Raw genomic sequence first — 21,310 nt, 5'->3', positions numbered from 1 at the left:
CATAATATAAAAACGCGTAACCGACAAAAACCGTCAATAAATGTACAATAAGAAAGGTCAATATCGTCAATTACCGGTTTACTCGACCGGTCTATATAATCAAATTTACTCGGTGGCTTCGTGGTTTTCTTTTTTTTGGTCTTTCTTTTCTATTTGGATTCTCGAGGATAATAAATTAAGAAAAAAAAAATCGCGATAGACGACCCCGGACCCCTTTCCTCTTAGCTCGACGTTATCAGACTCTCAACCGAGTCGAGTCCGTTTCTCTAATCAACCGCCGTCGCCGTCACCGTCACCGTTACCACCGTCTGCGCATAGCCCGGATTTCTCCATGGAGATTTCCTCGGCCGATTCGTTATCCATCTCTGGCGCTGCTGCGGCCGCTTCTGAGGTTGTCTCAGAGCCTTCCTCTTCATCTTCTTCTTCTTCCTCTTCGTCCATGTCTGCTTCGTCGCCGAATCAGCCATCCCCCAATCCTTTCTCGACCATGGATCCCTCAGTTCCGACGTCGGCTGCGTCGAGGTATGTTGATGATGACGAAGATGAGGAGGACGTGTGCAGGATCTGTAGAAATCCTGGGGATTCAGATAATCCGCTTCGGTATCCTTGTGCTTGTAGCGGAAGCATCAAATTTGTTCACCAGGATTGTCTTCTTCAGTGGCTTAATCATAGCAACGCTCGTCAATGCGAGGTTTTGTTTCCTTTTTCCCCCTCTTTAGTTCTTGGTGATTTTGCAGATTTCGGATTCTTCTTCTTAAGATCTAGATCATGTATTAGGAATATTGAATTGATTCTTTTAGTTTTGGGACCTTTGGGTGAACGAATGGGCAATTACATACGATCTCTGTGTGATCATCTTACTTATTGTTTGAGTTTTTTTGGTAACTTCATCTTTGCAGGTTTGCAAGCATCCTTTCTCATTCTCCCCAGTGTATGCTGACAATGCTCCATCAAGGCTCCCTTTCCAGGAGTTTGTAGTTGGAATTGCAATGAAAGCTTGCCATGTTTTGCAGTTCTTTCTGAGGTTGAGTTTTGTGCTTTCTGTCTGGCTTCTCACTATACCTTTCATTACATTCTGGATATGGAGGTTGGCTTTTGTGCGAAGTTTTGGTGAAGCTCAGAGGTTGTTTTTAAGCCACATCTCCACCACAGTAATTCTCACCGATTGTTTGCATGGGTTCTTACTGTCGGCGAGTATTGTCTTCATCTTCCTTGGAGCGACTTCATTAAGGGATTACTTTAGGCATTTACGAGAGTTAGGGGGACAAGATGAGAGAGAAGATGACGGGGACAGAAATGGTGCTCGCGCTGCAAGACGACCTGCTGGACAAGCTAATAGGAATCTTGCCGGAGAGAGGAATGTCGAAGATGCTGGTGATCAGGGTGCTGCGGTTGGTCAGAATGCTAGACGGAATCCTGAAAATGTTTTGGCAAGGTTGGATATACAAGCAGCTCGTCTTGAGGCTCAGGTTGAACAGATGTTTGATGGTTTGGACGATGCTGATGGTGCAGAAGACGTTCCATTTGATGAGCTTGTTGGAATGCAGGGTCCAGTGTTTCATTTGGTTGAGAATGCCTTTACTGTAAGTTGATGTTTCTACCTTTGTGATTCATATTTTAGAGTCTATTATCCCTTCTTCTTTACTGTTGTCCCTTCCTTGAATCTTTATGATGTTCATAATGTTGCAGGTTCTAGCAAGCAATATGATATTCCTTGGTGTTGTGATATTTGTGCCCTTCACGTTAGGACGGGTTATACTGTATCACGTGTCATGGCTTTTTGCTGCTGCTAGAGGCCCTGTCATGACCGCATCGATGCATTTGACAGATACTGGACTATCATTGGAAAATATTACTCTGAAGAGTGCGCTGACTGCTGTCTCAAATTTGACTAACGAGGGTCAAGAGAATGGATTGCTTGGTCAACTCACAGATATGGTGAAAGTCAATGGAAGTGAATTGAATGGAGCAAACAATACACTATCAGTTGGTGCTGATCTCTTGAAAGGTTCTGCTGCTGGGGCTTCAAAGCTATCTGATATTACAACTCTGGCTGTTGGGTACATGTTTATAGTATTTCTGGTGTTCCTCTACCTGGGGATCATTGCACTGATTCGATATGCGAAGGGTGAGCCACTGACCGTTGGGAGATTTTATGGGATTGCATCTATAGTAGAAGCTGTACCATCCCTCCTGAGGCAGTTCTTGGCAGCAATGAGGCATCTGATGACTATGATTAAAGTTGCCTTCCTTTTGGTCATCGAGCTTGGGGTCTTCCCTCTAATGTGTGGGTGGTGGCTAGATGTTTGCACAGTGAGGATGTTTGGTAAAACAATGTCCCACAGGGTACAGTTTTTATCAATTTCTCCACTGGCAAGCTCACTTGTACATTGGGTTGTCGGAATCATGTACATGTTGCAAATAAGCATCTTTGTCAGCCTTCTTCGAGGGGTACTATGTTTTCCTTACGCATAATCTCATATTAGAAACAGTTTTTCTTCTCTGCTACTGTCTAATACTTTTAACACTGTTGTGCCAAATGCAGGTTCTTCGCCCTGGAGTTCTGTATTTCCTTCGTGATCCAGCAGATCCTAATTACAATCCGTTCCGAGATTTGATTGATGATCCAGTTCACAAGCATGCTCGGAGGGTATTGTTATCTGTTGCTGTGTATGGGAGTTTGATTGTCATGTTGGTATTTTTACCAGTCAAACTTGCAATCCGGATGGCTCCTTCCATCTTTCCTCTCGACATATCGTAAGAAATATAGGTTAACCTGTTGTTTTGGATATTTTCTGTTGGAGATTGAATTGATCTTTCTTAAATTTTGCATTTATGCAGTGTATCTGACCCATTCACTGAAATTCCGGCCGACATGCTTCTCTTTCAAATATGCATACCATTTATTATCGAGCATTTCAGACTCCGGACCACAATTAAGTCCCTTCTACGCTGCTGGTTCACCGGTGTCGGTTGGGCGCTTGGTTTGACAGACTTCCTCTTGCCAAGACCAGAGGACAACATTGGTCAGGAAAATGGAAACGGTGAACCAGGGAGGCAGAACAGAGCACAAGTATTGCAGGTCGGTGGACCTGAGAGGGCTATGGCTGCGCTTCCAGCAGCTGATGACCCTAACAGAAGTCTCCTGCGCGCTAATGCCAACATGGGTGAGGAGTATGAAGATGATGAAGAACAATCTGATTCAGAGTAAGTCCTTACTTAAGATATAAACTAAAAGCTTTTGTGATGTTTTAGCATTTGTGCATGCTTGAAGTAATTAACAGTAGTGTGCACTTGGTTATAGAATTATATTAGGTCTTCCGCTTATATGAATGTATTTTTGTAGCAGGTACAACTTTGTGGTCCGGATAATTCTTCTTCTACTTGTTGCATGGGTGACTCTTCTCCTCTTCAATTCGGCATTGATAGTTGTACCAGTTTCGCTTGGGCGAGCATTATTTAGTGCCATCCCAATTCTTCCGATAACTCATGGCATCAAATGCAATGGTAATGTTTGTTAATTTTGATCTTCTGAGTTATTCTTTCGCACGTTTACACATTATTAACAGAATCTTTTAAATCTGTAGACCTCTATGCATTCGTCATTGGCACATATGCCTTTTGGACTACCATATCTGGTGCAAGATATGCTATCGAGCATGTCAAGTCAAAGAGGACTTCAGTCTTGCTTAATCAAATATGGAAATGGTGTGGAATTGTCTTCAAGAGCTCGGTGCTGTTAGCCATATGGGTAAGTGGTTTGTGCTGTTATTTTCTTGATTTTTTCGACACTGAAAAACTCTGTTTTTACTATGGATTTTGTGCCTTTAACATGGTGATTTAACAGGTTTTTATCATTCCGGTACTGATTGGACTTCTGTTTGAGCTTTTGGTGATTGTCCCAATGAGAGTCCCAGTAGATGAAAGCCCTGTCTTCCTCCTGTATCAAGACTGGGCTCTCGGTCTCATCTTTTTGAAGATCTGGACAAGATTGGTAAGTAATCTCTCTAAATCAGCAACTTTTGCCACATAAAAAAGAGATTTTGTCACTAATCAACTATGTCAAATGGACAGGTGATGCTGGATCATATGCTTCCAATAGTTGATGATAGCTGGAGGGAAAAGTTTGAGAGGGTTAGACAAGATGGATTCTCGAGGCTTCAGGGGTTATGGGTACTTAGAGAGATTGTGTTCCCCATCGTGATGAAACTCCTAACAGCTCTATGTGTGCCTTACGTACTGGCGAGAGGAGTGTTCCCAATGCTCGGATATCCACTAGTAGTGAACTCAGCGGTCTACAGATTTGCGTGGATAGGTTGTCTCTCGGTGAGCCTCTTCTGCTTCTGTGCAAAAAGATGCCATGTGTGGTTCAGAAACCTTCACAACTCTATCCGTGATGACCGTTATCTCATTGGTCGGAGACTCCATAACTTTGGGGAAGCTGCTTTGGCTAACCAAAACCAAAGGCAAAGTAGTGAGGATGTAGGAGATGGTGTCTTGATAGGACGCGAGGGAGACGTTGACAACGGACTAAGACTCAGACGTGCAATCCAACAAGAAGCTTAGAAAGAAAATAGTATTTTGTCAAACTGTTCACCGAGTCCTTTAACATTTGTGTACTTTGAGCCGTTAAGTAATGGCTTTGAAAATTTATTAGTCGATGTGTGTAATTATTGTATCCGTTGATCCTCTTCTATTTTTTTTCTTTACTTTTTTTTGTGTGTATTAAAAACTAAAAAATCTTTAGAAATAATGCTTCGTTAGTCCATATGCCTTGTGTCTTCTATTGTAATGCTTTTAGAAAAAGATTGACTATTGCAAATTCATTTTAATTTTTTTTATGTCAGGGCATTTATTAAGCCTTAAGGTGGCTTTGAAGATTTTTTGGCCACAGAAAAATCAATTTAGAGGGTTCATTGGTTCAAAGATTTTACACAAATGTATTGTCACATAACAAATAAAATAACTATAACTATAAAGACAAGACAGAGGATGATGAAATGTACAGTTAAAGAGCCAAATTATCAAATTATCATTATTATCCAAATCTATTCAAATAACTCTGGTTGGACGAGATTTTTAGTGAAATACACTTCCAAATCAACTCATATATCCAAATGTGAGATCAAAATTGTGTCCAAATCCTTAATAGCCAATAAGAGGTGATTTTAGTTAGTACTCGTTATGTTTCACAAAAAATTTCATTTTGACATATATTACATAAATTAAGAAAACATTGAATTATACGTATATATAATTCATTTTGTGTAAAACCACAGATTCAAAACCACAAATTACATTAAGATGGGAGCAAGATATAAACTCATTTCAAGTAAAATCACAAAATTTAGAGCAATTAGAGCAGAACTGAGAGAAGATTCCAAGTATCAACCTAGATTCCAAGTAGAACAATACAAACAAGACTAAGAGAAGATTAAGAGCAAGATATAAACTCATTTCAAGTAAAATCATAAAAATTAGAGCAATTAGAGCATATATGAGAGACAATTCTAAGTATCAACCTAGATTCAAAGTAGAACAAGACAAACAAGACTAAGAGAATATTAAGAGCAAGATTAAGCAATCAACAACAAGGCAGAGAAAAGCTTGCTTGCTTACTTAGTAGAAGCGGGATACATATCCAAACCGCTCTGAAGTCTTATACGTATACATATTATATGTATACCTATTATACGTATTTTACACAAATGATACATTTTTGTGATTTCACTTGAAATGAGTTTATATCTTGCTCCCATCTTACACAAATTAAGGTAATATTTCATTTTGACATATTTTACACAAATTAAGAAAACATTGAATTATAATTAGTATCCCAAATCTCATCCTTTGTATTTTTAAGTGAAACACACTTCTAAATCAATTCATATATCCAATGATCAAAATCCATGTCCAAATCCTTAATATTGAATAAGGGGTGCTTTTAATTAGTATATTACTAGGTAATATCCCGCGCATATGCGCGGGTTGTTGTATTAGTTATGTTAATTATTTTAGTTTATGTAAAAGTTATAAATTATGAGAACTTTCTGAGAAGAAAATATAGTTTTTTAAAATGGTATTTCTGAAAGTGGTATTGGAAAAGATATATTTTTGAAATTCTCCTTAAAATTACATGTATAACAAACAAATTTCTTAAATGTCAATAATACACTTTATTTATTCAAATTATAAAATATACCAGTTATGTAAAAAATATTGTTAATGATAAAAATAAAAATTTACTATGATATTCAAAATCTACCTAAAACATTTAATAATTAAATTGAAAAATTATTTTTGAAGTATCAATTAAATATATTTCCTATAAAATCATATGAAATGCAATTAAAAATCCCAAATGTTAATTTAATTTTTAATTTCTTTTATATTCACCTGAATTTAAGCTATATTGCTAGGTTAAATTCTAATGATTTCCTCTTTGTAGTCAAATTTTGGAAATGGAATATCAAATTGTTTTTTATATAGAAATAATTAAATTACAAAATTTTGAATTAAAGAAACATTATAATGATCATTACATAATTATATTTTGGATCACAAGAACTAAATGTAATAATTAGTATACAAATTCTCAAGAAAAAATTGGTGGTAAGAGAGAGTTAAAAATTTTGAGTTAATAATTCTATTATAATAGTTAATTTTGTTATAACAATGCATGCCTTTCAAAATAATATATATATACATGTATGAAAATGGTTTTTTTAGTTTGATTCCCTCATTAGGCTTTGATTGAAATTAGTGTTGTTGAATCTGCATCGATAATTGTTTTTTACAGCCACCAAAATTTTATTATACTTATGTAACTGGAACTTGAAAATAATAAGGAGAGAAAGAAAGAAGGAAGAAATACAACAAAATATAAGATAAATCCAGCAAAATATATAATCACACTCTTACTATGAATTTTGAATTCATACAAAAACATAAACAAAACAAAGAAAATATTTAGAATTTGTGATATGGTGGATGATGATGTGAGAATTGTTATTTATAGGATTTCAAGGATGGAAGTTACATTTTTAAAATAATTTAATTAGAGGATTTACAATTATAATTTATTGTGTGTTTGAGTGAAAATGAATGGAAAAAGTCAATTCATAATGTAATTTCAGTTATAATTTAGTACTCCCTCCGTTCTAGTTTAACTGTCGTTCTAGAATTTAATTTTTGTTTCATATTAGTTGTCGTTTTAGATTTTCAATGCAGATGTTTGATGAATATTTCAATCTTATCCCTGCTGTTTTAAAGTTTCAACCAATGAAAAAATTATAAAATATATTAATGAAGGGCAAAACATAAAATTTAATAGTTTCCTTAATTTGTGTGCAAAAACCTTAAACGACAGTTAAACTAGAACGGAGGGAGTAGTAAAGTGTGGATTTAAAGTATATATTAATGTACATTATTACATATTTATTTAATTAAAAATAAATATAAATTTTTAGAAATTAAATGCTAAATGGACCAGTAAGGAAAGAGTGAAACCTTATAAAATCATATGAAATGCAATAATAAAATCCCAAAGATTAATTTAATTTTAAAAATTGAAAACAATGTTAAATATATATAATACTTTCTAAATTAAAATATACAATCAAACTCTTACTACACATATGAGATATAACAACATTTGATATTGGTGGGAGAAAAGGAGAGAATGATTTACTTATAAGATGATAATCCAAAATAGATAGTAGAGATGAATCTTTAAAAATAAGAACAATGTAAAATATATATCATGTAGTATCTAAAACTAAAATTTAGCATTAAAATTTTACAATGATATTTCATTTGATTATTTCTGTAATCCATACAATAAAAATAAGAAATCGAAAACAAAAAAAATGAAAAATGATTTGAAGTATTATGGAAGAGAATGAGAGAAGTGGAAGAGAACGAAAGAACGAGAGAATGCTTATTTATATGATAAGAATTGATGAGAGTTACAATTATAATTTATTGTGTTTGAATAAAATTGAGTGGTAGAATATAAATAATGTAAAATTTATTTTATTTTCAGTTATAATTTTATTTTAATGGGTGAGTTAAATGTATTGTGTTAAATGAGTCTTAAATATTGTTTAAAGCAATTAAATAATTAGAAAAAAATAAAAAAATTTAGAAAGTATTAAATAAAAATTAACTAATAAAAAGAGACCAAAACCTTACTTTTATATATATGATTATTAAATGATATAACCAATGATACTATATTTTGATAATTATTATTTTTGGTAATGATTTTTTTTTTTTTGGTAAGTATTTTTGGTAATGATATTTGATAGTCCATAAAAATTCTTGACTTGTTATTAATGCAATAAAAATCTCTTTCCCAAAAAAGGCTAAAGACGCCATAAACCGTTCAATAAAATAAACAAAAAAAAGGGTAAGGTCAATTACCGGTTTACAATCCCGGTCTAGATCCTCCCTCTTATCTCGGCGTTGTGAATTGGGCGGGATCTTTATAGTGTGACCATTCTCCACCTCAATACGATTCTGAGCCCTCCCCCCTGGCCAACCAAACTCAACAAAACAAAAAGGTCGGCGTAATCGGAACTCTCCCACCATGGATCCCACATTTGCGACGGCGTCAGTTGAAGATGAGGAGGACATTTGCAGGATTTGCAGAAACCCAGGCGACGCGGACCATCCGCTTCGGTATCCGTGCATCTGCCGCGGGAGCATCAAATTTGTTCACCAGGATTGTCTCCTTCAGTGGCTTAATCATCGCAAAGCTCTTCACTGCGAGGTCCTCCATTTCTCCCTTAGTAATTTTTTTTTTTGGTTTTTTGGAATCCGACTTGGTGATAGGTTTGATCTTGTGATGGTGTCAATAGAGTGATTTGAAAAGCTTATAGAGTTCAGTTTTATCTCTGTAGATTTGCAAGTATCCGTTTTCATTCTCCCCAGTGTATGCTGAGAACACTCCAACGATGCTCCCTTTACATGAGTTTGTAATTGCCATGGGGATGAAGACTTGCCGCGTTATACACTTGTTTCTGCGGTGGAGCTTTGTGCTTTCGATATGGCTTATCGTTACTCCTTCCATTACGTTTTGGATATGGAGATTGGCTTTTGTGAGGAGTTTTGGTGAAGCTAAGAGTTTGTTATTAAGTCACATCTCTACCAAAGTGATTCTCATAGATTGTGTGCTTGGGTTCTTGCTATGGGCAGTAGTTTTCTTCTTTGACTTTAGAGAGAATATACTTAGGAATAACTTAAAGGATTTGTTTACGCGTTTGCTAGAATTGATAGAGGATGAAGAGGACAGAGATGATGATGATGATGACGTTCCATTAGATTGGCTGGTTAGAGTGCAGGGTCCAGTGTTGCATTTAGTTGTGTTTTTACATAACATGGTGTTTCGTTTGGTTCTGAATCCTTTTACTGTGAGTTGATGTTTCTCCTCTCTCTCTCTTGGTGATCTTTTTACCTTGTTCTTTACTATTGGCCCCTCATGATGTGCATAATTTTGCAGGTTCTCGCAGACAACTTGATCTTCCTTGGTTTTGTGATCTTTGTGCCTTTCACATTAGGACGAGTTACATTGTACCTTGTGTCCTGGCTTTTTACTGCTGGTAGAGCCCCTGTTGTTTCAGATTTGACTAATGAGGGCCACGGAAATCGGTTGCTTGGTCAGCTCACAGACTTGATGAGAGTCAATGGAAGTGAATTGCATGGAGCTAAGAATATACTATCTCTTGCTGCTGATATCTTGAAAGGTTCTCTTGCTGCTGGAGGCTCAAAGCTAGTATTTGATGTTACAACTCTGACTGTTGGGTATATGTTTATAGTATTTCTGATGTTCCTTTACCTTGGGGTCGTTGCACTGATTCGATATGCCAAGGGTGAACTGACCGTTGGGAGATTTTATGATATCACTGTACCATCTCTCATTAGACAGTCCTTGGCAGCAATGAGACATCTGATGACTATGAACAAAGTTGCTTTTTTCTTAGTCTTCGAGTTTGGGGTCTTCCCTCTTATGTGTGGTTGGTCACTAGATGTTTGCACTGTTAGGATGTTTGATAAAACAATATCCCACAGAGTACAGTTTTTATCAATATCTCCACTGGCAAGCTCACTTGTTCATTGGGTTCTCGGTCTCATATGCACCTTGTATATAAACTTCTTCGAAAGCCTTCTTGGAGAGGTAATGTTTTCCTTGCTTATAATTTCATTATAGAAACATGTTTCTTCTTTGTACCTAATATTTTTTTTTCTTCACTTTTATGTCAAATGCAGGTTCTTCGCCCTGGACTTTTGCATTTCCTTGATGATCTTGAGGATCCTAATGTCGAATTTTTCCAAGATTTGATTGATACTCCAGTACATAAGCAAGCTCGTAAGGTTTTCTTAGTAAATTCAGTTTATGGAAGTTTGATTTTCATGCTGGTATGTTTACCACTCAAATTTACAACCCTGATAGCTCCATCAATCTTCCCATTCGACATATCGTAAGAAATATTGGCTATTCTCTTGTTTTGGAGATTTTGTGTTGAAGTAGCTCTTTTTTCTAACTTCTACATGTATGCAGTATATCCGACCCATTCACTGAGATTCCAGTCGACATGCTTCTGTTTCAAATGTGCATACAATTTCTTATCGAGCATTTCAGTCTCTCTACCAACGTTACATCCCTTTTACGCTGCTGGGTCACCGGCGTTGGTTGGGTGCTTGGTTTGACAGACTTCCTCTTGCCGAAACCAGAGGACAACATTGGTCAGGAAAATGGAAATGATGAACCAAGAAGGCAGAACAGAGCACAAGTATTGCAGGTAGGTGGATCAGACAGGCCCATGGCTGCTCTTCCAGCGGCTGATGACCCTAACAGAAGTATCCTCCGCGCTGGGAGTGGCAACACGGGTGAGGAATATGAAGATGATGAAAAACAATCTGATTTAGCGTAAGTTCTTGCTTAAGAAATAAGCTAATAGCTTGTTTTGATGCTTGTAATTACTAAAATGAGTTTGTTTGGTATATAGTGTTGACTAGGTCTTCTCCTGTAATGAACGTAATGTTTTAGCAGGTACAACTTTGTGGCCCGGATAATCCTTCTTCTACTTGTTGCATGGGTGACTCTTCTTCTCTTCACTTTAGCACTGATAGTTGTACCAGTTTCACTTGGACGTGCTCTGTTCAGTGCCATCCCACTTCTACCGATAACTCATGGCATCAAATGCAATGGTAATGTCTCTATTAATTTTGGTCTTGTGCTACACATTCTTTTAAACCGTTACACGTTATAAACATTACTAACAGAAATTCCTAAATCTGTAGACCTGTATGCTTTCTTCATTGGGACATATGCCTTTCTGACTACCATATATGGGGCCAGTCACACTATTGAGCATGTCAAGTCGAAGAGTACTTCAGTCTTGCTTAAACATATATGTATATGGTGTGGAATTATATTCAAGAGCTCGGTGTTGTTAGCCATATGGGTAAGTGGTTTGAGCTGTTATTTTCCAATTTTTAAGATACTCCAAACTATACTTTAATCCTGGACAATGTGGTTAAACAGGTTTTTATCATTCCAGTACTAATTGGACGTCTGATTGAGCTGTTGGTGATTGTCCCAATAAGAGTCCCAGTTGATGAAACCCCTGTATTCCTTCTGTATCAAGACTGGGCACTTGGACTCATGTTTTGGAAGATCTGGACAAGACTGGTTAGTTTTCTCTCTTCTGTTAGCAATTTTTGCCTGCATAAAAGATCTTGTCACTTAAAACATCGATAATGGACAGGTTCTGTTAGATCATATGCGTCCAATAGTGGATGATAGCTGGAGGGAAAAGTTTGAGAGGGTAAGAGAAGATGGCTTCTTAAGGCTTCAAGGGTTATGGGTACTTAAAGAGATTGAGTTCCCGATCATGATGAAACTCCTAACAGCTTTATGCGTGCCTTATGTGCTGGCAAGAGGAGTGTTCCCAATGCTTGGATATCCGGTAGTTGTGAACTCGGCTGTTTACAGATTCGCATGGATAGGTTGTCTCTCGGTGATGCTCTTTTGCTTCTGTGCAAAAAGATGCAATGTTTGGTTCAGAAACCTTCACAACTCTATCCGTGATGACCGTTATCTCATTGGTCGGAGACTCGATAACTTTGGGGAAGCTGCTTTGGCGGCTAACGAAAACCAAAGCAGTGAGAATGCAGGAGATGTTGTCTTGATAGGACGTGAGGGAGATGTTGATAATAGACTAAGGCTTCGACGTGCAACCCAACAAGAAGTTTAGAAAGAAATTAGTATTTTGTCAAAAATGAAACCATAATACAATCGAAAATAAAAATTACAAAGATATTGTAAAATAATCAAAATTCAACTATTCAAAATTAGTTATTAGTATATGTCATCAGCACATATCAAATTTGAAATGTAGTTATTAACATCACTGTCTGTATAATTAATTTGGTTACTACTACTAATCAGAGTTAAGTTGCTGTTTGCTAGTAATTGAATATTCCCAAGTGCCACGCACGCGCGCATCTGTTTGACTTGTCCGAAAGTGACGACCTTATCACCAACTGTGAAAATCGAAATCTTTACGTTTTACTACACAGACTCAATCCAACGGCTGAGATCTTCTACCACATCTCCTAGGGTTCTCTCGAGAAATAAAATATTAGGAAAAATAATATTTTGGTTGGAATATAAAAGCAGAGAATAGAGAAACAGTATTCCTTCTTTAGCAATCTCTCAGAGTCACGCCTCCATTATCGCACACTTCGCCGTCGCAGGCATAGCCGCCGGCAATCTCTTACCCTATTTCATCTTCCCTCTCCTCTGATATACCCCCAAAAAAAAACAGAAAAAGATAAAAACTTTGCTTAGCTTTTAAAGATTTTGCCTTCCGATTCGGTTTCTTTTGTTGTATCAGTTTCTAGGGTTTCTTGATTTGGTTTCTCTCTAATAACGAGAGGGGAGGGAAGAATAACTAAAACCCCAAAAAAAAGTCAAAAAATTTCGAAAACCCCAAAAAAAAAAGGAGAGAGAATGGCTCAGGTTCAACTTCAGGGTCAGGCTGCGAATGGTTCGACCGTGGCTGTCACTTCTGCACCGGTGACTTCAGGGGGAGCAGCCGCCGCTACCCAGTTCGGTACCACGTCGCTTTATGTGGGAGATCTTGATCTCAATGTGACGGACTCGCAGCTTTTCGATGCGTTCAGCCAAATGGGTCAAGTGGTCTCTGTTCGTGTCTGTAGGGATTTGGCCACTCGCAGATCCCTTGGCTATGGATACGTTAACTTCACCAATCCGCAAGATGGTTAGTATCCTGAATCTGGACATTCAATTAGCCAATTACCAATTTTTAGGGTTTGCTCGATAGTACTAATTCTGGATTTGAACTCTTGGGTGTGTTGGAAATGTCGATACTTTCTAGTGTTTCTATATATATGCAATGTGCTTGATTACCAATTTTTAGGGTTTGTTGGGTAGTACTGATACTGGTTTTGACCTGGGTGTGTGAAAAGGTTGATACTTTCTGGTGTTTGTTTATATGCAATGTCGTTGATGCTATTGCGGGAAAACGTGTCCTCTTCTTAATCACTCTTTCTCATTCGTACTCTTATGCTGTTTCTGATTGTACTTTTATCTCTCGTGTCTTTGTTGCAGCTGCGAGAGCGATCCAAGAACTGAATTACATACCTCTTTATGGTAAACCTATCAGGGTTATGTACTCTCATCGTGATCCTAGTGTTCGCCGTAGTGGCGCTGGGAACATTTTTATCAAGGTATGCTTGCTTCTCTTGTCTTGTCTGTTGATTTCTTTTGCTGTGTATTTCTTGGAGTGTTCGTTCTTTCATTCTGGTGCTAAACCTGGCTATGAATATGCAGAATTTGGACGACTCCATCGACCACAAGGCGCTGCATGATACCTTTTCAACATTTGGAAACATTGTGTCATGTAAGGTAGCTGTTGATTCCTCAGGCCAATCCAAAGGCTATGGTTTTGTGCAATATGCCAGTGAAGAATCTGCCCAGAAAGCTATAGAGAAACTGAACGGCATGTTGCTAAATGACAAGCAAGTGTATGTGGGTCCTTTCCTGAGGAGACAAGAAAGAGACTCAACTGCGAACAAAACCAAATTCACCAATGTGTACGTGAAGAATCTCGGTGAAAATACTACAGATGATGACTTGAAGACTGCCTTTGCCGAGTATGGAAAGATAACAAGTGCTGTGGTGATGAAAGATGGAGATGGGAAGTCTAAGGGCTTTGGTTTTGTTAACTTTGAAAATGCTGATGATGCTGCTAAAGCTGTGGAGGCTCTCAATGGGCACAAATTTGATGATAAGGAGTGGTATGTTGGTAGAGCCCAGAAGAAGTCCGAGAGGGAAACAGAACTAAGGGTTCGTTATGAACAGAATTTGAAGGAAGCTGCAGACAAGTTTCAAAGTTCAAACTTGTATGTGAAGAATTTGGATCCTAGCATTTCAGACGAGAAACTCAAAGAGATCTTTTCTCCTTTTGGTACCGTTACATCTTGCAAGGTCCAATACCTTCTCTCTTTTTATCTGTAGTGAATTGACCTTGCGAATTCACTATTTAAGAAGATCTTTCATATAATATTACAGGTGATGCGGGATCCTAATGGAACAAGCAAAGGCTCGGGTTTTGTTGCTTTCTCAATTCCCGAAGAAGCAACTGAAGCTGTAAGTTAGTTGTATTGTCTTGTTGAGTTTTATGTGTGAGGAAATGCACTTTGGTTGTTAGTAACATTGGAATTCTGTACAGATGTCACAGTTGAGCGGTAAAATGATTGAAAGCAAGCCACTCTATGTTGCTATTGCACAGCGGAAGGAAGACAGAAGGGTCAGACTACAGGTTTGCCTCTCTTTGAATCACCTCATCTTGTGATATACCTACGAATCCTATTGTCTATTGGTGTGTCAATTCTACACAATTGGACCCATCATAACTAAGTCTTAAAATGGTCCCTGCATATAATTTTCAAATTTGATGCTGAGACATCTTTATAACCCAGGCTCTACTCATGTCATTTGGAAATTATATGGTATTTCGTAGATATAGAAATGTTATAAGCTCTGAGTAAGAACTTCTGCAAATAAATTGTGCATGAAACTGTCATGAGATTATAAAAATTGCTTCAATTCGTACCCATTTTTATTTAACAATGACAATAATGTATGAAGCAAAACAACAAATTTTCTAGTATTTGTATCACATACATATCTTATTTGCCATCTCCTGCTTCTGATTTTCTACATGATGTGAATAGGCTCAATTCTCCCAAGTGAGGCCAGTTGCAATGCCGCCATCTGTTGGTCCCCGCATGCCAATGTATCCCCCGGGTGGTCCTGGTATTGGACAACAAATGTTCTATGGTCAGGCCCCTCCTAACATGATTCCTCCCCAGGTAAATTCATCATGTTTGCTTTACATTAGGTAGCCTTGTGCGATTTTGCTCAAAGATATATGTTAATGGTATAATGCATTACAAGCAACTAGATGCTTTTAATTCACTGGAGAAGTTTTTAAACTTTTTAGCTCAATAGTTGCTTTACTCATACTTGAGCATTTCCAATTTTATTTTGAAACTGTTGGGATTATATTAACTTGTGATTGTGAAATGCCACAGCCTGGGTTTGGGTACCAACAGCAGCTTGTTCCTGGGATGAGACCTGGTGGAGGGCCTGTACCCAATTTTTTCATGCCTATGGTTCAGCAACAGCAGCAGCGTCCTGGAGGAGGAAGACGCGGTGGGGGAATCCAACAGCCCCAGCAGCAAAATTCCATGATGCAGCAACAGGTTATTCTCGTTTCCTTATTTAGTTGCAAAGAATGCTGCTTTACTTGCTCAGTTCTCTCTAAATTATTTGTTCGTATGATTTATCTGTTTGGCTGGTGGTTAGATGCATCCAAGGGGTCGGATGTTCCGGTATCCACAAGGGCAAGGACGTGGTGGTAGTGGTGATGTGCCTTCATATGACATGGGGAACAACATGCCATTGCCTATTGGAGCTTTGGCTTCAAATCTGGCGAATGCTAGTCCAGAGCAGCAGAGGACGGTGAGAGAATCTCTAACAGATCAAATAGTGATTGGTTTTGTTTTGATTTATAATAATGTTGGGACTTTTGTTGGTGTGTGTACAGATGCTGGGTGAGAATCTGTACCCGTTGGTGGAGCAGGTTGAGGCAGAGTCTGCAGCCAAAGTAACTGGAATGCTTTTGGAGATGGACCAGACAGAAGTGCTTCATCTGTTGGAGTCACCGGAAGCTCTCAAGGCCAAAGTTGCAGAGGCTATGGATGTTCTAAGGAGTGTTGCTGCTGGTGGTGCAGCCGAGCAACTGGCTTCCTTGAACCTCTCTTAACTTGTTGTTTTACCATTTGATCTTGTCGCATACAGTTGAAGTTGTTTCTTCTTCGCTATTGGTTTTCTCCGTGGGAATTTGTATTCCTCCACATAACTCTGCCAGTGTGCCACTTTTGTGTTGTTTTTAAACCTTGTTTTTTTAATCACAAAGGAAAAACCTATCTGCTTTGTTCTTTCGATTTTACTTAACTGTTCATTCTAGTGTTCACGGAAGCTGAAGTTAGATATCAATATGGCCGATGAAATAGTATTTATTGTCTAATAACATTGCCATGATTATAGGAGAACTGTTCACTTAGTCTAAAAAAAGTTGTGCTGTTTGTGATAATTGCAACAAAAAAAACAATGTAAAGACAAATCAAACAAAAATGTAAAGTGTAAGGATTTTAGAGTAGTCTAGTGCTTTAATACTACTAGTCAAATCTAAAAATATACTATGTATGTGATCAGAATACAAGAAGGAATATACAAATCATGAAAAGAAGTTGAAATAAACTAAAACCATAGATAAGATAAAGATAATATGGTCGAAAATAACATTACAAAGATGTTGTAAAATAATACTAATAAAATCACATATTCAAAATTGGTTATTATTATATGTCATCCACACATATCAAACTAGAATTGTAATTATTATCACTGTCTAACTTAGTTACTAAATCAGAGTTTAGTTGCCTACTAATACATATTCCCCAAGTGCCACGCACGCGCGCGTTTGTTTGACTTTTCCGAGAGTGACGACAACGAAGACACCAACTGTGAAAAATCATATCTTTACGTTTTACTTCAGACTCAATCCAACGGCTGAGATCTTCTACAAACTCCTCCTCCTAGGGTTCTCTTTAGTGAAGAAACTAAAATATTATATTAAAAAAAAGAAATCTTTTGTTTTAATATAAAAGCAGAGAATTAAGAGAGAAACTGTATTCATTCCATCTTTAGCAATTTCTCTCTCTCAGAGTCTCGCCTCCAATATCTCAAGCTTCGCCGTCGCAGGCATCGCCGCCGGCAATTTCTTACCCCTATTTTTCATCTTCCCTCTCCTCCGCTATACCCCCATTAAAAAAAACATAAAAAGATAAAAACTTTCGATTTAGCTTTTGTTGATTTCGCCTTTCGATTTCGATTTCTTTCGTTGCTTCAGTTTCTAGGGTTTCTTTTTTTGATTTGGTTTCTCTCTAATAACGAGAGGGGAGGGAAGAGTATCTAAAACCCCAAAAAAAAGTCAAAAATTCCGAAAAAAACCCCCAAAAAAAAATGGCTCAGGTTCAACTTCAGGGTCAGGCTGCGAATGGTTCGACCGTTGCTATCACTTCTGCACCGGTGACCTCAGGCGGAGCAGCCGCTGCCACCCAGTTCGGTACCACGTCGCTTTATGTGGGAGATCTTGATCTCAATGTGACGGACTCGCAGCTTTTCGATGCGTTTAGCCAAATGGGTCAAGTGGTCTCTGTTCGTGTCTGTAGGGATTTGGCCACTCGCAGATCTCTTGGCTATGGATACGTTAACTTCACCAATCCCCAAGATGGTTAGTCTCCTCAATTTGGACTTTCATATTTAGCAATTAGCCAATTACCAATTTTTAGGGTTTGCTCGATAGTACTAATTCTGGATTTGAACACTTGTGTGTGTTGGAAATGTCGGTACTTTCTAGTGTTTGTATGTATGCAATGTGGTTGTACTGGTTAGTCTCCTGAATTTGGCCTTCTATTTACAAAGAGCAGTTACCAATTTTTAGGGTTTGTTGGGTAGTACTGATACTGGATTTGAACTGGGTGTGTGGAAAGGTTGATACTTTCTGGTGTTTGTTTATATGCAATGTCGTTGATGCTATTCTGGGAAAACGTATCCTCTTCTTAATCAATCTTTCTCTTTCGTACGTCTTATGCTGTTTCTGAATGTACTTTATCTCTCGTGTCTTTGTTGCAGCTGCGAGGGCGATCCAAGAACTGAATTACATACCTCTTTATGGTAAACCTATTAGGGTTATGTATTCTCATCGTGATCCTAGTGTTCGCCGAAGTGGCGCTGGGAACATTTTTATCAAGGTATGCTTGCTTGTCTTGTCTGTCTACTTCTCTGCTTTTCGTTTCTGACTTAGTCATTCGAGTTGGTGTTAGATTGTTAGGAAAAAGATTGAATCTTGTTTTATACCACTGCAAAGTCTGGCTAAGTTTGTTGATTTCTTTGTTGTGTATTCTTTTGGAGTGTTCGTTCTTTCTGTCTGGTGCTAAACCTTGGCTATAAATATGCAGAATTTGGACGATTCCATCGACCACAAAGCACTGCATGATACCTTTTCAACATTTGGAAACATTGTGTCCTGTAAGGTAGCTGTGGATTCTTCAGGCCAGTCCAAAGGCTATGGGTTTGTGCAATATGCCAGTGAAGAATCGGCCCAGAAAGCTATAGAGAAACTGAACGGCATGTTGCTGAATGACAAGCAAGTGTATGTGGGTCCTTTCCTGAGGAGACAAGAAAGAGACTCAACTGCCAACAAAACCAAATTCACCAATGTGTACGTGAAGAATCTCGGAGAAAATACTACTGATGATGACTTGAAGACTGCTTTTGCCGAGTATGGAAAGATAACAAGTGCTGTGGTGATGAAAGATGGAGATGGGAAGTCCAAGGGCTTTGGCTTTGTTAACTTTGAAAATGCTGATGATGCTGCTAAAGCTGTGGAGGCTCTCAATGGGCACAAATTTGATGATAAGGAGTGGTATGTTGGTAGAGCCCAGAAGAAGTCCGAGAGGGAAACAGAACTAAGGGTCCGTTATGAACAGAATTTGAAGGAAGCTGCGGACAAGTTTCAAAGTTCAAACTTGTATGTGAAGAATTTGGATCCTAGCATTTCAGACGAGAAACTCAAAGAGATCTTTTCTCCTTTTGGTACCGTTACATCTTGCAAGGTCCAATATCCTTCTCTCTTTTTATCTGTAGTGAATTGAACTTGCTAATTAACTATTTGAGAAGCTCTTTCATATAATATGACAGGTGATGCGGGATCCTAATGGGACAAGCAAAGGCTCGGGTTTTGTTGCTTTTTCAATTCCCGAAGAAGCAACTGAAGCGGTAAGTCAGTTGTATTGTCTTGTTGAGTTATTTGTGTGAGGAAATGCTCTTTTTGGTATTATTAACCGTGGAATTCTTTACAGATGTCACAGTTGAGCGGTAAAATGATTGAAAGCAAGCCACTTTATGTTGCTATTGCACAGCGGAAGGAAGACAGAAGGGTCAGACTACAGGTTTGCCTACCACTCCTTTTGTCTATTGGTGTGTCAATTCTACACAATTGGACCCATCATATCTAAGTCTTAAAACTGATCTACTGCGTATAATTTATTCAAAATTGAACTGATGCATTTATAAACCAGGCTATACTCATGTCATTTGGAAACTTTCTGGTATTTTTAAGTTATAGAAATGTTATAAGCTCTGAGCAAGAACATCTGCAATTAAATTGTGCATGAGGTTATAAAAATGGCTTCAGTTCGAACCAATTTCCATTTAACATGGACAACTATGTATGAAGCAAAACATTTGTATCACATACATATCTCATTATTAATCTCCTGCTACTGATTTTCTTTACGATGTGAATAGGCTCAATTCTCCCAAGTGAGGCCAGTTGCAATGCCGCCATCTGTTGGTCCCCGCATGCCAATGTATCCCCCGGGTGGTCCTGGTATTGGACAACAAATGTTCTATGGTCAGGCCCCTCCTAACATGATTCCTCCCCAGGTAAATTCATCATGTTTGCTCTACTTTAAGTAGCTGTGTGCGAATTTGCACAAAGATATATGTGTAGTGGTAACTCGCTTGTTTTTCTTTTAGCTTCGGTATAATGCTTCAAAAGCTGTCAAGTCACAGTAGAAGTTTTAAATCTTTTTTGCTCAATAATTACTTTTCTAATACTTGAGTATTTCCAATTCTATTTTGAAACTGTTGGGATAATATTAAAATGTGATTGTGAAATGCCACAGCCTGGTTTTGGGTACCAACAGCAGCTTGTTCCTGGAATGAGACCTGGTGGAGGGCCTGTTCCCAATTTTTTCATGCCTATGGTTCAGCAGCAGCAGCAGCGTCCTGGAGGAGGAAGACGCGCTGGGGGAATCCAGCAGCCCCAGCAGCAAAATTCCATGATGCAGCAACAGGTTCTTCTCGTTTTCTTCTTTAGTTGCAATGAAAGCTGCTTTACTTGCTTCGTTTCCTTCTTTAGTTGCAATTAAAGCTGATCATATGATTTATTTTGTTTGGCTGGTGGTTAGATGCATCCAAGGGGTCGGATGTTCCGGTATCCGCAAGGACAAGGACGTGGTGGTAGTGGTGATATGCCTTCATATGACATGGGCAACAACATGCCATTGCCTATTGGAGCTTTGGCTTCAAATCTGGCTAATGCAAGTCCAGAGCAGCAGAGGACGGTGAGAGTGAGAGAATCTCCAACAGATCAAAGAGTGATTGGTCTTTTATTTATTTATAATAATGTTGGGACTTTTGTTGGTGTGTGTATAGATGCTGGGTGAGAATCTGTACCCGTTGGTGGAGCAGCTTGAGGCAGAGTCTGCAGCCAAAGTAACTGGAATGCTTTTGGAGATGGACCAGACGGAAGTGCTCCATCTGTTGGAGTCACCAGAAGCTCTCAAGGCCAAAGTTGCAGAGGCTATGGATGTTCTCAGGAGTGTTGCTGCTGGTGGTGCAGCCGAGCAGCTTGCTTCCTTGAACCTCTCTTAAACTTGTTTTATCATTTGATCTTGGAGTTGTTTCTTAGCTATTGGTTTTATCGTGTGGGAATTTGTATTCCTCCACATAACTGCCACTTTTGTGTTGTTTGAAACCTTGTTTTGAAAATCACAAAGGAAAAACCTATCTGCTTGTGTGCTCTTGATTTTTACTTGCTTGTTCGATATGATGCTGATGACCGACCCCTTCTTTGCCCTT

General features: G+C 38.2%; 4 protein-coding genes across 6 annotated transcripts; all 4 read left to right on the top strand.

The window, feature by feature from the left end:
• The first annotated feature begins 65 nt into the window (after positions 1-65).
• On the top strand, positions 66-4,768 carry LOC104729829 (putative E3 ubiquitin ligase SUD1). 2 transcript variants are annotated; one of them, XM_010448845.3, is made up of 9 exons: positions 66-691; positions 900-1,583; positions 1,690-2,451; positions 2,546-2,757; positions 2,842-3,207; positions 3,350-3,507; positions 3,588-3,751; positions 3,848-3,994; positions 4,075-4,768. In XM_010448845.3, the coding sequence occupies exons 1-9, from the start codon at positions 332-334 to the stop codon at positions 4,564-4,566; spliced, it is 3,345 nt and encodes a 1,114-aa protein (XP_010447147.1). In that variant the 5' UTR covers positions 66-331; the 3' UTR covers positions 4,567-4,768. The 2 variants fall into 2 exon arrangements, with proteins under 2 accessions (XP_010447147.1, XP_010447146.1); XM_010448844.3 differs by having other exon boundaries at positions 3,347-3,507.
• A 3,628-nt stretch (positions 4,769-8,396) lies between these two features.
• On the top strand, positions 8,397-12,370 carry LOC104729828 (putative E3 ubiquitin ligase SUD1). Of its 2 annotated transcripts, none has more exons than XM_010448842.3 (9): positions 8,397-8,773; positions 8,904-9,413; positions 9,503-10,177; positions 10,270-10,481; positions 10,562-10,930; positions 11,051-11,211; positions 11,305-11,468; positions 11,549-11,695; positions 11,772-12,370. In XM_010448842.3, exons 1-9 carry the CDS (start codon positions 8,591-8,593, stop codon positions 12,258-12,260), a joined length of 2,910 nt encoding a protein of 969 aa, XP_010447144.2. In that variant the 5' UTR covers positions 8,397-8,590; the 3' UTR covers positions 12,261-12,370. The 2 variants fall into 2 exon arrangements, with proteins under 2 accessions (XP_010447144.2, XP_087333892.1); XM_087477766.1 differs by having other exon boundaries at positions 8,408-8,773; positions 11,054-11,211.
• A 177-nt stretch (positions 12,371-12,547) lies between these two features.
• On the top strand, positions 12,548-16,536 carry LOC104729827 (polyadenylate-binding protein 2). Its single transcript, XM_010448841.3, has 9 exons — positions 12,548-13,289; positions 13,640-13,758; positions 13,862-14,518; positions 14,603-14,680; positions 14,763-14,852; positions 15,268-15,405; positions 15,628-15,798; positions 15,902-16,057; positions 16,143-16,536. Exons 1-9 carry the CDS (start codon positions 13,019-13,021, stop codon positions 16,359-16,361), a joined length of 1,899 nt encoding a protein of 632 aa, XP_010447143.2. The 5' UTR covers positions 12,548-13,018; the 3' UTR covers positions 16,362-16,536.
• A 664-nt stretch (positions 16,537-17,200) lies between these two features.
• On the top strand, positions 17,201-21,252 carry LOC104729826 (polyadenylate-binding protein 2). Its single transcript, XM_010448840.2, has 9 exons — positions 17,201-17,894; positions 18,296-18,414; positions 18,622-19,278; positions 19,364-19,441; positions 19,525-19,614; positions 19,973-20,110; positions 20,353-20,523; positions 20,638-20,793; positions 20,885-21,252. Exons 1-9 carry the CDS (start codon positions 17,624-17,626, stop codon positions 21,101-21,103), a joined length of 1,899 nt encoding a protein of 632 aa, XP_010447142.2. The 5' UTR covers positions 17,201-17,623; the 3' UTR covers positions 21,104-21,252.
• The last annotated feature ends 58 nt before the right edge of the window (positions 21,253-21,310 follow it).

Source organism: Camelina sativa, chromosome 12, assembly GCF_030686135.1.
Source record: "Camelina sativa cultivar CO46 ecotype springtype chromosome 12, ASM3068613v1".
NCBI lineage: Eukaryota > Viridiplantae > Streptophyta > Magnoliopsida > Brassicales > Brassicaceae > Camelina > Camelina sativa.
The sequence above is the reverse complement of the archived record's forward strand: the minus strand, read 5'-3'. Positions and strand labels throughout refer to the sequence as shown.

Coding starts and splice junctions, on each gene's coding strand:
- LOC104729827 (XM_010448841.3), top strand. CDS start 13,019: ATGGCTCAGGTTCAACTTCAGGGTCAGGCTGCGAATGGTTCGACCGTG. Junction 14,853..15,267: donor ACAGAAGGGTCAGACTACAG/GTTTGCCTCTCT, acceptor TGATGTGAATAG/GCTCAATTCTCCCAAGTGAG. Junction 16,058..16,142: donor GTCCAGAGCAGCAGAGGACG/GTGAGAGAATCT, acceptor GTGTGTGTACAG/ATGCTGGGTGAGAATCTGTA.
- LOC104729828 (XM_010448842.3), top strand. CDS start 8,591: ATGGATCCCACATTTGCGACGGCGTCAGTTGAAGATGAGGAGGACATT. Junction 8,774..8,903: donor GCAAAGCTCTTCACTGCGAG/GTCCTCCATTTC, acceptor TTATCTCTGTAG/ATTTGCAAGTATCCGTTTTC. Junction 11,469..11,548: donor CGGTGTTGTTAGCCATATGG/GTAAGTGGTTTG, acceptor GTGGTTAAACAG/GTTTTTATCATTCCAGTACT.
- LOC104729826 (XM_010448840.2), top strand. CDS start 17,624: ATGGCTCAGGTTCAACTTCAGGGTCAGGCTGCGAATGGTTCGACCGTT. Junction 18,415..18,621: donor CTGGGAACATTTTTATCAAG/GTATGCTTGCTT, acceptor ATAAATATGCAG/AATTTGGACGATTCCATCGA. Junction 19,279..19,363: donor GTACCGTTACATCTTGCAAG/GTCCAATATCCT, acceptor ATAATATGACAG/GTGATGCGGGATCCTAATGG.
- LOC104729829 (XM_010448844.3), top strand. CDS start 332: ATGGAGATTTCCTCGGCCGATTCGTTATCCATCTCTGGCGCTGCTGCG. Junction 2,452..2,545: donor TTGTCAGCCTTCTTCGAGGG/GTACTATGTTTT, acceptor TGCCAAATGCAG/GTTCTTCGCCCTGGAGTTCT. Junction 2,758..2,841: donor ATCTTTCCTCTCGACATATC/GTAAGAAATATA, acceptor GCATTTATGCAG/TGTATCTGACCCATTCACTG.